Source organism: Garra rufa, chromosome 1 (assembly GCF_049309525.1).
Source record: "Garra rufa chromosome 1, GarRuf1.0, whole genome shotgun sequence".
Classification (NCBI taxonomy): domain Eukaryota; kingdom Metazoa; phylum Chordata; class Actinopteri; order Cypriniformes; family Cyprinidae; genus Garra; species Garra rufa.
In genome coordinates, this window is record NC_133361.1 from 60015307 (window position 1) to 60030201 (window position 14895).

At 43.1% G+C, this 14895-nt stretch overlaps 1 protein-coding gene across 1 annotated transcript in view; it reads left to right on the forward strand.

Moving 5' to 3' along the window:
• Positions 1 to 14895, forward strand: part of LOC141318056 (ubiquitin carboxyl-terminal hydrolase 36-like) — a 42274-nt gene that overhangs the window by 17578 nt on the left and 9801 nt on the right. The window contains exons 11-18 of the mRNA XM_073833176.1: positions 1306 to 1406; positions 1492 to 1627; positions 2140 to 2493; positions 4959 to 5165; positions 5665 to 5780; positions 13512 to 14150; positions 14490 to 14701; positions 14817 to 14890. Of these exons, the coding sequence (XP_073689277.1) occupies positions 1306 to 1406; positions 1492 to 1627; positions 2140 to 2493; positions 4959 to 5165; positions 5665 to 5780; positions 13512 to 14150; positions 14490 to 14701; positions 14817 to 14890 (1839 nt within the window). The remainder of the gene's footprint in view (positions 1 to 1305; positions 1407 to 1491; positions 1628 to 2139; positions 2494 to 4958; positions 5166 to 5664; positions 5781 to 13511; positions 14151 to 14489; positions 14702 to 14816; positions 14891 to 14895) is intronic.

Below are 14895 nucleotides of genomic sequence, written 5' to 3' on the forward strand. Positions count from 1 at the left end.
TGTTGCTCAATAGTATATGCTTTTGTTGAAGCCATCAGCTAGCGCTTTTTTTTTTTCTTTCCAAGGGTTTTTTCTTTAGATAATGGTGTTTAACAGCAACATTTCTGGTGAAAAACAGCCTCCTCCAGGGTTCGTACAAGGTGGATAAAAATGCTTAAAGTACTTGAATTTGACTATTTGAAATTTAAGGCCTGGAAAACCCTTGAAAGTAGCAATATTCCTAAAGAGGTACTTGAAAAGTGCTTGAATAATTGAAAGACGGTGTATGTAAAAGTGTTTAATTTTGTCAAGAAGCACATCTTTTCACGCAAAATTCACACTACATAAGATGCTTACATGTTCCCCAAATTTACCCTGATCTTCGAATTCCAAAAGTTTTCACTCTCTGGTTCCTAATGAATCATGTTGCCTTTTGAAGCATCAATAAGCGTTTGAACCTTCTGTAATAGTTGCATGAGTTCCTCAGTGTGAAAATATGGATCTCAAAAGCATACAGTCACTGTTTTTTATCAGCATTTTTTGTCTATTTGAACTCTTTCCAACAAAGAATTTGGCAGTATAACTGTTCAGGACAAACAAGGGACTCAATCGAGCTAAGCCAGTAGTACTGACAGTGTTGTGGAAACATGGCTGAAGATGCAAAAAAGGAACAGATGAACCAAATCAACTGAGTCATTTATGCTGGAACCCTGCTGATTGATTCAAACTCGTGACTTCAATCATTCTTTTCAAGCGATTCACTAGCAAAAACCAGATCAAATCTAAAGAGCCAGTCATTTTCGAATTTCAACATCTATTGTAACGATTTTATAAAAGCACGTAGTGATGGGTGAAACAGAGCTTTTCAAAACTCTGAATCAGTTAAACCATTGCTTCACAAAATGATTCGCCGTTTCGAAGCACTCCAGTGAGAACGAGTGTCACGAATCATTTGTTTCAATTTGGGACTTCAAATCATGTATCATTTGATTTAGGTCTGAATGGGTTTGTGCATTTCACGAATTTAAAGATTCAAATCAAATGATTTGCGATACGCGATTTGTAGTCCCAGTCGAAATCAAATGATTTGCGATATGGAAACTTCCAGTGGGTTTGGGAAGAGAAATAACTAATGGAAATGCAAAATTCAAGCAATTCAAAACAATTATACCTTTTTCGATTATTTCAGTTAATGTCGGAAAACAATCGAGCTAAGCCAGTAGTACTGACAGTGTCGTGGAAAAATGACTAAATATGCTAAAAAATGAACGTCTTGTTCATTTTAACTTGTATGGCGAATATTCTGATGCAAATGTACTTTTATAGGCCAGTAATGGACAGTGGTACCAGATGAATGACTCCATGGTGCATTCCAGCAACATCAAGGTTGTCCTTAATCAGCAGGCCTATGTCCTCTTTTACCTGAGGTAATATTCTCTTTCATCTACTCTTCATCTTGCAGTAGCCAGTGGAGATGCCTTTAGTTTTACAATCACATTTTTTCTGTGGCAGGATCCCTGAAAAGAAAAATACAGAAGCTTCGAATACTAAGCAGAACATGGTGCACTCTGGGAGAACTAATATAACATCGGAGCAGCTGAAGAAGAGCACACTCAATGGACCTTTGTCTTCACCACAGGTTACAAAGGTAGGAACATCTGACACGATCTGGAGATATCATATGAATAAAAACCAGGGAATAGCTGCTTATTTTTACTGAACAAAATCATATTATTTCTGTCATTTTCAAAATATATCTGGTATACTATATTTTTCTACTTTATCACATTAATGGATGCAAATATAGGGATTAAAGTGAATGAATGGAGGTAAATGTTTATAGAAAATAAACCCCCTGCAAAGACTGAAGGTGAGACATGAGTAAAGATTTGGGAAGAGAAATAACTCATGGAAATGCATTCAAAATGTGGAAAAATAGGTGAACAGCTCACAAAACAATACAAATCCAACATATGGCTTAATTCAAATTGATGGGCTCATCCATCTCTCTCATGCAACACAGTAACTTTGGAATATAAGTCACAAAACATTTCAGATTCATATTCTAGAAAATGTATCATAGTCATAGATATGGGTGGCCTCTTTTCACTTTTTGGGTAACTTAACATAAAAAAAAATCTCTTCTTTTTTCTTCTTCAGAAGCTTGATCCAGCTCAGCTGAGAAAAATCCAGTCTGTGGATGGAGGTCTCGGTATTCCAGTAGCTAGGAACTGTTCAGGGGTCCAGTCGCCGAAGATGTCTAATGGTACGGGAAACTCCCATGCCCCGCCCAAGCCGCCCAGTGGGCCCACCCTGATCGAGGAGCCCTTTAAGAAAGTGAAGAAGCCCATACCTCAGCCTCAGTCCCGCAGCAGCACTCCTGCTCCAACCAACGGCCTCCCCAAACATGACAACGACAAGAGGAGCAACAGCGAGGGCCGCGGCCTGCCATCATCTACCTCACTCAAATCCCTGTCTGACACCTCCTCAGCAGACACCTCCTCTGAGTCTAAAGTAAGTCTCTGTTGACTTGTATATGCTTTTTAAAGGGTTAGTTCACCCAAAAGTTAAAATTAGCCCATGATTTACTCATCAGGCATGAGGATGGTTTATATGACGTTCTTCTTTCAGACGAATCCATTCTGAGTTATATTAAAAATGGTCCTGGCTCTTCCAAGGTTTATAATGGCAGTGGGCGGGTGGTTCTGTTCATCAGCCCAAAAAAAACCCTAATTGACACAAAATCAAACGTGTTTGACGCTTACTGTATTTTCAGCATCTACAGCTTTAATGCGGACATGGATTTCATCTCCAGAGCTGCTCTGAGAGTCACTTCACAAGCTTTTTTTAGCCTTTGGTTTGAGAAACAAACCACTGTCATATACACAATACAAACCACCAACATATAAGTTTGGTTTAACTTGAAGAAATATATTACTCTTCTATGTACTTTAAAGGAACCGTATGTAGGATTGTGGCCAAAACTGGTACTGCAATCACTTTCAAAATACTGTAGAATGGTGTATCCCCACCCGCTCCCCCCTGACTCGAGGTTGCCAGCTAAACTGCAGGATTCAGCAGGAACGTAGGCTGCTACAAGGAGCTTCTAATGGCAAGTGTCGAGTCCTACACAGTAATTTTTTTTTCTTCTGTTAATTATGTTTGTGCTTCACGAGAGATATTTTGCGAAGTAATTATGTATCGCAAAAATTTACAGATTGCGATTAGCAAAATACTTCGTAAAGATGTACTGTAATACCACATTTCAGTCGGAACATAGATTGTTTTCATACCCTGCTAGTGGTGCGATATAACACTTTTTATTAACGCGTTTAGCACTGGCGACCGTGGAAAATCCTCTGTGAACGGAAGCAAAGTTAGCCAAACATAGATGAATCTTACCTGTCCAGGAGAAAATTAGCAACGATGGCGTCTGTCTTCAAATTCTTCTCCGTTTTCAGCATCTCCTATACAAATCCTTGTGTCATTTCGGACTTTGTCACGACGTATTTCGGATTCATAACGAGATCTTTAAGGTTTCATAACGTTATACATGTGTTATCCGATACGTTCGTAGCTGCAGCTGAGCTGGCAACCCGGAGGACGAAACTCTGACTGACTTTGTGATTGGTAGATAGCTGGAGGGTGGAGCCTCAGACCAAAACACAAAATGATTTAATTCTGTTCCGTTGTGTAGCATCTTAGGGTATGATCACACTTGTCATGTTTGGTTCGATTAAAACGACCTCTGGTGCGATTGCTCTGTTAATGCGGTTCATTTGAGTAAGTGTTACCGCTGCCATCCGAACCCTGGTGCGCACCAAACAAGTGGACCGAGACCACTAAAAAGATGGGTCTCGGTCCGCTTCTAATCAAACTCTGGTGCGATTGCTCTGTTAATGCGGTTCACTTGAGTAAGTGTGAACACTGGCATCCAAACCCTTGTGCGCACCAAATAAGCGGACCGAGACCACTAAAAAGATGGGTCTCTGTCTGCTTCCAAATGAACTCTGGTGTGATTGCTCTGTTAGTGCGGTTAATTTGAGTAAGTGTAAACGCTGCCATCCGAAGCCTGGTGCGCACCAAACAAGCAAACTGAGACTGCTAAAAAGATCTCGGTCCACTTCCAATCGAACTTTGGTGCGGTTCGAATGAAATATAAACACAACACGGACCATGTAGATCTAAACGGACCAAAAACAGCAAGTAATGACAAGATGCGACACGAGTTCATGAAGGGAACAAGCAGGGTATCCAAAAAACTAAATGAGCAGAGGCCAAACATGGAGAAACAGGGAGGTAAAGTGCCTTTTATGAGCTCTTTGTAAGTTTGCAGGTGGTGAAAATAAAATCATATACACGCAACCATAAGCGTGTTTAGTTCAGCAGATGGCATTAGGTGCATTCGACTTAAAGCAACTTAGTCGAATGCACTTTATCTTTTCGTTTGGAGTTTTCGATGAGTTCCGCCACAAAATATACGTCATTCAACCTGTCAACTCCGGTTGTGAACGTAATACTATGCCTTTAGGTTCTCTATCTTTAGGTTCACTGTCAAAAATGGCAGCGTGAACGCTAAGCGGACCAGCGCCAAATGTATCATTTCACTTTTTGGTCTGGACCAAATGAACCAAATGACCTGAACTACAAGTGACAACACACCCTTATTTGGGAATAAATAAATGATAATAAAAGAAAAATCGAATGCTTTGTTGTTTATTTGATTACATTTTAAAAGATTAAACTGTTAGTTTATTCGTTTTATTGGACATTTGTTTTTTAACGTAAAACAGAATAAAGAAAAAAATAAAATGGATTTTATGGGGCCGTAAATTAAAAGGTCGCTACCCTGTGGAGTTCAATTATGAACAAACAGGTAATGTTTATATTGATTCTCAAGGCCTATGTGAAAACATTTCCTTCCCTATTTATGTTTCAGTTTGATGTTCATCTCAAATGTCTTTTGTGTTTTCACTTAGGATTCCATTGGCACGAGGAGCGCGCCTGTTGGCGACATGTCTAGGGTGAATGGTTCTGCATCTCCAGCTAAGAGCACAGAGCGTGTGAACTCAGAGGAGCAGAAGGTGGTGAAACTCAAACCCCAGGCCCTCACCAACGTTTCATCAGAGCCCGTCAGCACCATGTCCCCGCCGCCCGCCAAACGACTCGCCCTGTCCGCCAAGAAGGTCAGTTTTACCGGCTCCATCCACCCTTGTTTCATCTGCTGGTGGTTTTCAAGACTGTTTGTGTGTTTGCCTTCCCATGTTTGTCCACTTCATTCCTCGTCGATTTACTGGTGTTGAAAAAGACCTTCTTTAAAACCGGGAACTTTGAAGTTTTGCTCACACCGGCCAATAATAAGCATGTAGTAATTATGATGATAATAATACGTTTACTTCTTTCAGCTCATGTCTGTTTTGTCGGTTCGCAGTCTACACTGCTGTCCTTTTTAAAAATTTATTTTATTTCTTTTACATTTTATTTCTAACAACTTCTAATTCTTCTCTGCTACACTTTTCTTTTTTTCCTTCCCCCTTCCTACTTTTTTCTTTTTTTTTTTTGTTTGGTCTTGATGATTTCTTCCCCATATGGGTCCCTTTGTCATTGTCACGTTTCATGGCTATGGTTTTTTTTATTTTATATTTTTTTAGACCACAAAGTTTTTATTTATGTCAATAACTGCAGGCCAGTCCCCGGCAGAGCCTGAGCAGCAGCACTGAGGCTCCGTCCCCTTCATCTCATCATCTGTCCAGTGATCCCACACACCTTCTCAGCCGGGCCTCAACTCACCCGCACCACAGGTACTTCCTCACTCTGAAGTTTAGAATACTTTTAAATTCAGTTTAATTTTGACTTTACATTTGGGATGAAATCACCAAACCACTTGTCATAATAGACGTGCTTTTTACAATCAAGTCAATTCCAGTGGAACATATAGTGTTTTTACGACACGTCAGTAATCGTCCACTGAATGTAAACAATGCCACTGAACCAAACGAAACTCACATATTTTGCTGATTATTGCTGCTGGTCAATTATTGTCAGGTTTTGAACTAATCGGTTGGACCAGGAAAAACATTTAGAGTACTATAGACTGCCAAAGGTTATATCAAGGAGAAGAGTTAAAAAAAAAAAAAAACTGTCTGAGGAACAAAAGTCGTTTGTGGTTGGCCAAACTGAACCAGGATTTCCAGGGCAAGAATCTTGACAACATTCATGTTTATTCTTGTTTTTCAGTCAGATGAAATAATAGGCTAATATCTTAATTAATACTGCTCATACGTATCTTTACCACCTATTGACTTTAGTTTGTCAAAATATTTCACCCTTTCCCGCTTACTAAGTCCTTCTCTATATGATTTAGCAGCTTCCACATGTTTTTTCCATGGTTTATACAACAAATTAGCAGACCAAAGTATTCAGTAGTACATTAACCGTGCAATTCATGCTATTGTTTACATCTGAGTATCGCCGATATGGCCGCGTATCCGGTAACTGATAAAATTGTGATGTAAGTGCAAACCCCCTATTGGATATTTAATTTTAAATGAGTGAAGGCTGTTAGGAATAGGAGAACAGTCTATTAAGTATACTAAATACATACATTTAAGTTAAGGCCGTGGTTCTGTGTAAATCATTTGTTGCACCAGAGCTGCTTTGCTGTTGTCATGACACTCAGCACACATCTTGCTTGCTTTTGGCTGTGCACATCCCACGTATTCCCTTCTAAAACACCTAGTGAGCTCTGTTTTTATTACAGCATAGGCTGTTGCAAAAGCTGGTAAAATATTTTGCCAATTTCTAAGACAGCAATGATTGTATCTTTCACTGATTTCTGGTTTTTTTTTTTTTGGTCATTGTGACAAGTTGTGAAAGAAATGCTGGTTATAAATATGGTCAGTTCAGTATTGAAATCATAATTTTGTGTGTGATGTACAGTATGTCACAAAAGTGAGTATACCCCTCACAGTTCATCAACCATTTTAGTATATCTTCTCAAGGGACAATACTATAGAATTGAAACTTGGATATATTTTAGAGTAGTCAATGTGCAGCTTGTATATCAGAATAGATTTACTGTCCCCTGAAAATAACTCGACATACAGCCATTATTGTCAAAACAGCTGGCAACAAAAGTACATCCTAAGTGAACTTGTCCAAAATGTCAATATATTGTGTTAGCACCATTGTTATCTGGCACGGCCTTGATCATCCTGGGCATTGAATTGACCAGAGCTGCACAAGTTGTTGCTGGGATCCTCTTCCACTCCTCTGTAATGACATCACGGAGCTGTTGGACATTAGACACATGGTGCTTCTCCACCTTACGCTTGAGGATGCCCCACAGGTGGTTAATAGGGTTGAGGTCTGGAGACATACTTGGCCACCCCATCACCTTCAGCTTCCTCAGCAAGGCAGTTGTCATCTTGGCGGTGTGTTTGGGGTCTTTATCATGTTGGAAAACTGCTGTTCAGTCTAGTTTCTGGAGGAAGGCATCATGTTCTGCTTCAGAATGTTCAGTACATAATGGAATGTTTCCCTCAATGAACTGCAGCTCCCCAGAACCAGCAGCACTCATGCAGCCCCAGACCATGATGCTACCACCACCATGCCTGACTGTAGGCAAGGCACAATTTTCTTGATACTTCTCACCAAGGCATCGCCACACATGCTGGACACCGCCTATGCAAACCGACTTGTTGCAGTGTGCGGCGTATGGTCTGTGCACTTACAAGCTGACCTAATTCTGCAACCTTTAAAGCAATGCTGGCAGCACTTATGCATCTATTTTTTTTTTTTTTTTAAGCCAGGTTCTGCACCTGACGCACAGAACGAGTGCTCAACTTTGTTGATCGACACTTGCGAGCCCTGTTCCGAACTGAACCCATCTTGGAAAACCTCTGCATGACCCCACTGTAGTGTAACTCTGTTTCAGGGTGTTCGACTTTTATTATATTGGTTTGACTATTCTCGTAATTATGGCTTTTGTCAAAATGTTTCGACTTTATTCTTGTATTGCTACACCTTTATTCTCATAGTTTTGACTTTATTCTTAAAATATTTTGACTTTTAATATGGATTTAGATTTTCTTTCTTTGAAGTGTCACTAAAGAAGGCCAAAAACAGAGAGGAAAATATGTGTTTTTACAAGAAAACACATTGGGGTGGACAAGACTTCATATGAATGCCTTAAAGTTTTTCTTGTTATGAAAAGTGTTACTAATTGGTTACTATTTGTTCCATTACTGTTAGGATTTAAGTTTATTCGCACACGTCACTGTAATCTTTAATCAAAAAGTTTATGGGGATAATTCATCCAAAAATGAGAAGTTCTACCGACTTCAAAGACTAAATAAGGAGCATTAAAAACGTCTCTAGGTTACGTATGTAACCCTAGTTCCCTGAGAAGGGAACGAGACACCGCGTCCCCTAGGGGTCGCTATTGGGGAACGCTGCAGCGTGACTCGTGTCTGAAGAATGCATAGAAAAACTCCATGAAATGGCCGGCGACAGCGTATGACGTCACTGCGGCGCGCACGTCGCTGCTGGTACGTCACTACCGGGCGACACAGTATAAAGAGTCGCCGAAGTAAACATACAGCCGCTTCACTGTCTGAAGCTTCTCGTCCGAAGCATGGGAAGAAGCCTAGGGGACGCGGTGTCTCGTTCCCTTCTCAGGGAACTAGGGTTACATACGTAACCTAGAGACGTTCCCTTCCGAGGGAACTCTCACCGCGTCCCCTAGGGGTCGCTATTGGGGAACGGTATACCAACGTCTCCATGCTGAGGGGAGTGCATAGTAGTGAGCACTAAGTGTAAATTCTGTGAGGAATTATCCCTATAGGACGAGGTGACAGCTGTCAGAACGTAACCTCCCCGGCCAAAGCCTGAACTGTTACTCACTTACCTGAATGGGTCAAAGGACCCAGAGCACAGCTCAGGTTGGAATCGGAGATTCCTTCGGAGGAACGGCTAAGTTAATACTTAGACTTAACTAGAACAGGAACTGCCAGTACTACTGAGTCTAGTTCCCTCAGTGAACTGACTCAAAAATAGCGACTAACAGGCCTGTCCCAAGACAGAGACCGTTCTAGCAGGGGTTATCCTCAGATAACGCACCCTGGATAACAGATGGTCAGGAGATATCTGAGGTGATATCGAGTGAAGTTGGGCCCAGGGAGACCGGGGTTTTAAACCAACTCAAAAAATGGGAACGAGTACCGCGTAACCCATACCGTATAGGATTTTAGAAAAGAACCCAAAAACTTGGTGGGAACTTACCACTTATGTGGATTTTTAGGAAGTGCACAAAGATTCCGTGCGCACTTACCACTATTGTGGATTTCAGAAAGTGCCCAGGGTTTAGCGTGGGACACTTACCCTAGTAAAATGGGATTTGGAGACTGTGTTTTCCCCCATTTTGGGGGTTTCATATTAAAGCTCCAGATTTGTCATAGGATGACGAGAATTAAAATAGGGGAGGAACCCTCCCTGATTAGAGAGGGGAGCAATGCTACACCCCAATCAGGACAGACAGTCCGCAAACTGTTAGTCGACTGATGAAATCATGGAGCTACTGACCATCATATAGTGGACGCAGACAGCGGACAGACCCCTAACCCCGACTTGCAGGGAGGAACATCCGTCCTTAAAAAGGCTCTGAAGGGACCCTTTAGTGTAAAGGGGAGCGTACTAGACCCAGTCCACATAGATGCCTACTAGGAGAAGGTGATGCTCAGAAATTACCCTTCCTTGTAAGGGGAGCATACTCATCCCACTAGGAGCCGTGCTCTAAACGGGACCCTTGAGAAGGGGAGCGAACGTGCTCAAATCAGGACCTTGAGAAAGATAGGGGTTATTTCTTCCTTAGCCAAGGGAGAAAAATTCACCATGCGGCAGTGGCGCTGCTTTGAGGGAACCCTAAAAGGTGAGCTGCCAACAGCCTGAGGAGGCTTCAATCGTAGGAGCCTTCGCTTCTAGCATGTTAAGGGTAGGTTTCAAAACCCTGAGAAGCAGGGAGAAATGCCAACACCCGCCAGAAGGTGGTGCTCTAGTAGGACCCTTTCCGCAGAAAGGGGAGCAGCCGTAAGGTCATTTCAAGGTCCTGAAAAAAGGGGGTAACTCCTAGTTAGTCATAAAGCCTGAAGGGGAGGTGACACTCGACCCGGAAGTCAGGCGCAAGCAGGCTCCTAACCCTGATTAACAGAGAGGAAAACCCGCCTGCCAGGAGGCAGCGCTCCGATTTCACCCTTCATCAGAAGGGGAGCTTACTCCTCCTGCCAGGAGCAGCGCTCGAGAGGAACCCTTTTCTAAAAAGGGGAGCAATCATACCTGACTCAGGAAGCCTGATGACAGATTCTACCCAAATAAAGGGGAATTTGTCCACACGACAGTGGTGCTACTGATGAACCTTGAATTAAGGTGAGCTGCTGTCATTGAAGAGCTCTGAGAGGACCCTTTCCGCGGAAAGGGGAGCTACTAAAGTTACTTCAGGTTCCTGAGAAGGGAGCTCCTGGATAGTCATGGTGACAGACTCCTAACCCTGAAGGCCAGGGAGGAACGCCCGTCCCAACGAGGGGCGCTCATTGGGGACCCTTTCCTCGGAAAGGGGAGAGCCCAGCTCGTGCGTGAGGCCTGAAGAGTGAGAATCAGCCTGGACAAGAAGGACAGGCCCCTAACCCAGATGAACCGGGAGGAGAACCTGGCTCTGTCAACGAGAAACAGTACTCTAAATAAACCCCTTCTGCAGAAAGGGGAGTACTACCTCGGTTGAATCGACCCTGCCCTCGGGCTAACAGGGGGATCGACAGACCCCAGTCTAGGTGGACTTATGTTCCTGTCTCAACGGGACATAAATCCCCCGGAGCAGGAACTTATGAGGATAGACTCCTAACCCTGAAGGCCAGGGAGGAACGCCCATCCCATCGAGGGGGCGCTCGTTAGGGACCCTTCCCTTGGGAAGGGGAGAGCCCAGCTCGAGTGTGAGCCTGAAGAGTGAGAATCAGCCTGGACAAGAGGGACAGGCTCCTAACCCAGATGAACCGGGGAGAAAGCCTGGCTTGTCAGCGAGAAGCGGTACTCTGAATAAACCCTTTCCGCGGAAAGGGGAGTGCTACTTTAGTTACTGGAGAACTGAGAAATTGCTCCTTGGAGACAAAACTCAGGAGGTGCTGGAAAGAACCTTCGGCTGATAAGATCACTTCACAGGATCTAAAGTCCACAGAGAGAGTCTGGAAGAGGGATTCTCAGAAAAAGGCCTGCAAAGGACAAATGTTAAACATGCCAAGGGCAATCCTAAGAAAGAAACTTAGGGAGCTTACCTTGAAGAGGACATAAGTCCTATGTCTAACAAATGCTGGGAGGGTGGTTTACCGCACGACCTGTGGCGTGGATAGGACGAACACTGCCGTAACCATAACCCGTAGGATCAGAGGGGGAGCATCCGACGTAAACTCGTCGTGTTTTTCTCTGAAAAGCAAAAACACAACACACAGGCCTGAGACAGTATTAAGTTCTTTTTCTTTATTAAAAGAAAAATATGGATCGTACTCACCCATGAGTGACCTGCATTTAACTCAAACTCAAACAAAACCTGTTTAAGGAGTTAAAATCCAGACCATCGGTAATGGAGGTTCTTATGGGACATAAGAACCGCTGCGTGCAGGGAGCTCATGTTGTAGGGCTCGAACCTGGGCCTTCATGGAGTGAAGGACTCAAAGGCAGTGATCTACCTAGCCCAAATCACATAAATCCAGAAAGGCCAAAGAGCCTGGGAAAAACTAACAGATCAGTGAAAGACCTCCGGTTAGTCCTCCTGAAAACAGCCCAACCCAGCAGAGTGGGCTGTCTATTTAAACCCTAGCAGGGGAGACAGCACCATCTAGGCAAGAGCTTAAAGAACTACTTTTATGTTTCCAAACAAAAAGTAATCAGTAAGCCCACACACAGATATCCGCAGATATCTGTATGTGTAGGAAGGACTACCAGAGGTAAAACTGACTGAAAGCCTCCAGCCCTAAAGTAGGAAGAGTTAACGTACAGCTAGCCTCAGACAGCTGTAGTTACTAAGACTGTTCTGCATAATCATGGTCGAACTAGTCTAGGAAAATCTCTCCCCTTTATATGTACACATATAAGCATACATAACATACATATGTATATACATGCACACACATATTTTATGGCAGTAAATTAACTCCACAATCGCGACGCGCAGCATATATTCGGCTCCCGCGGGAGCTAAACAAACTCCGCCCAGACGCCAAATTCCCTCGGGAATAAACAAGCAAGGAGCCGCTGGCGACGCCGCGAATGCGTCTGTTAATGCCGCGAGAGGCAAACACACTCATGCAAAATGAGGAACAGAGAAACTCACCTCCCTCTTTTGCGTACTGCGTTTTCGCGATAAGCCCATTAGTCCCTCGGGAGCTGGACGAGCTGTAATTTATCTCACCCACGTAGCAGAGAGTCGTAGCAAGTGGGTATGAGAGCGTGCCTCTCGTTACAAACAAGCAATGAATGCACCGATCGCATTCTACTCTCTCAAGAGGTAATCTTGCTTGCGTTCTTCCCTCACAGCTCGGGCAGTGTGAAAGTGCGGGTATCAGATTACCACACACGTCACCAGCAGGCCTCCGGTGAGAGAATATGCACTCCTAGACAAAGAGAAAGCTGAAGACAGCGAAGAGGCTGTATGTTTACTTCGGCGACTCTTTATACTGTGTCGCCCGGTAGTGACGTACCAGCAGCGACGTGCGCGCCGCAGTGACGTCATACGCTGTCGCCGGCCATTTCATGGAGTTTTTCTATGCATTCTTCAGACACGAGTCACGCTGCAGCGTTCCCCAATAGCGACCCCTAGGGGACGCGGTGAGAGTTCCCTCGGAAGGGAACTTCTGATATTTTGAGTGAACCATCTCTTTAAGACCTTGAAAAACCTCTACAAAGAGTATAGCAATACAGTGCTGCCACACAAATATTTTTATTGAATTATAGGCATATGCAGGCAACACTTAAAAATTTTAGATGTTCCCCAAATCAGTCAGTGGTACCAGAACCGAAGGGAGACGAGTTGTTATATCTATACTCATTTTAGTGTTTACTTGGTATCAACCCAGCAAGCAATAGTCGTCATTTCACCGTCTGGGTGAACTATAAACCCGATAGCCACTTCCAGCCAAAATAACCTTGAATTTGGTTGCATGCCATTTTTTGGCAAAATAACTAGTTAGATGTGTAACAGTATGATGTTCCATCCTGTAAGCAAACTCAGCAGCGTTTACAAGGTTTTATGGTTTAATTTTTTATTTATTTAAATTTTTAATTTTTTAATTGATGGCTAGTCTAATATTGGGATATGTTTAGATGTCTATTAAATTTTCACTGACAGCCCAAATACAAACTTGTTTTAGCCTAGACGTCTGGGCTGTGTTTTCACAGCTAATATACGTCTTTTAGACCAAAAATTGCTTGCTGGGAAAGTACATCTCTGCTCCTAATGATTTAAATGTTTCTGGGTTTTTCCCCCCCAGATTTTCAACTCATTCGCTCAACCTGCAATCTCCACCTTTAACTCCTCATCCTAAAGTTTCAAGTCCCCTTAAATGGCCCTCCTCAACTCCGGAGCCACACGCTCATGCTCGCTCTCCACAGACCAATGGCATTAAGCCTCAGCCGTCTAGTACACCCAGACCGATCCAGAGCCAGAACCCATCAACCTCAACTACAGGATTACCCCAGGTACTCGCCAGTCCCACTCTAAAAAAGAAGAAAAAGAAACTAAAACGACAACATTCGGAAGTAGAACAGGACGCCCCTAAAGCCTCACCCCCAGAAGAAGAACCAATGCCAAGTACTGAAAACAGAAAGAAGAAGAAAAAGAAGAAGAGGAAAAGGGAACTAGAGGCAAACGGTCTTGAGGGACAGAGGGAGTGTGTGCAGTCCCATCTGGAGCCACACCAGGATGAGGACTGGTGTCTTGGAGAAACTTGGAGCGTCATCTCAGAAGCCAAAGAAAAGGAGTCATCTAAAGCAGAGAATCGGGAGACCAAACCTCAGTCAGTGCCTCCGATTGGCCAGCCAGAGACAGACCCCGTCCCGAAGAAGAAAAAGAAGCACAAACTCAAAGAGCAGCTGGAAGAGCTTAGCAATGGAGTCACAGCTTCAAAGTGGTAAGTTGGTTCATGAAATCTAATATACTGTGTTCTTCTACTTGGACCCCAAAGTATACTTAAATTTTGATGACGTCAACACTAACAATTAGAATGGTTGCAACATCTTTTAAAAGAGAAGTTCACTTCCAAAATGAAAACGTCTTGATAACACCCTTATTCCTGCATTGAAACTGCAATTTGGACCTTCAACCTGTTGGCAATCATTGAATCACATGGGGTTGAGTAAATTGTCAGGAAATTTTCATCCTGGAAGTGAACTTCTCTTTTAAATGGATTATGTTAATGTACAACTTCTTTCACTTCAACTTATTGAAAAAGGCTTGTTCTTTCTTCCAGTGCTGTTGTAAAAGAGGTTAGTAGTGCAAACGGAAAGACAGAATACCTAGCAGAGACCAAGAAGAAAAAGAAGAAGAAAAAACACAAGGACTTCGAAGAACAGGAGGAGAGACCGAGGGATAAAGAAAAAGTTCACGTGGAGCTTCAAGAGACCAATGGAGTCGAGCCTCCTAGTCAGATGGGCAAGCAAAAACCTAGTAAATCGAGCACAGGTATTATATTTATTGTATTTTTATTACCATACTAGACTTCAAATGAGCTATAAACCAGAACACAGTTTGCCAGGTGGTTTCTCTGTGTGTAAACATCTGCCATCTTCTGTTACAGCTGCAGTGATCGTTTGGGACAGCCAGGTTCAGGATGGCTTCAAGCGAGGCCAGAACCATCAAGAAGCAGAAGGTGCATC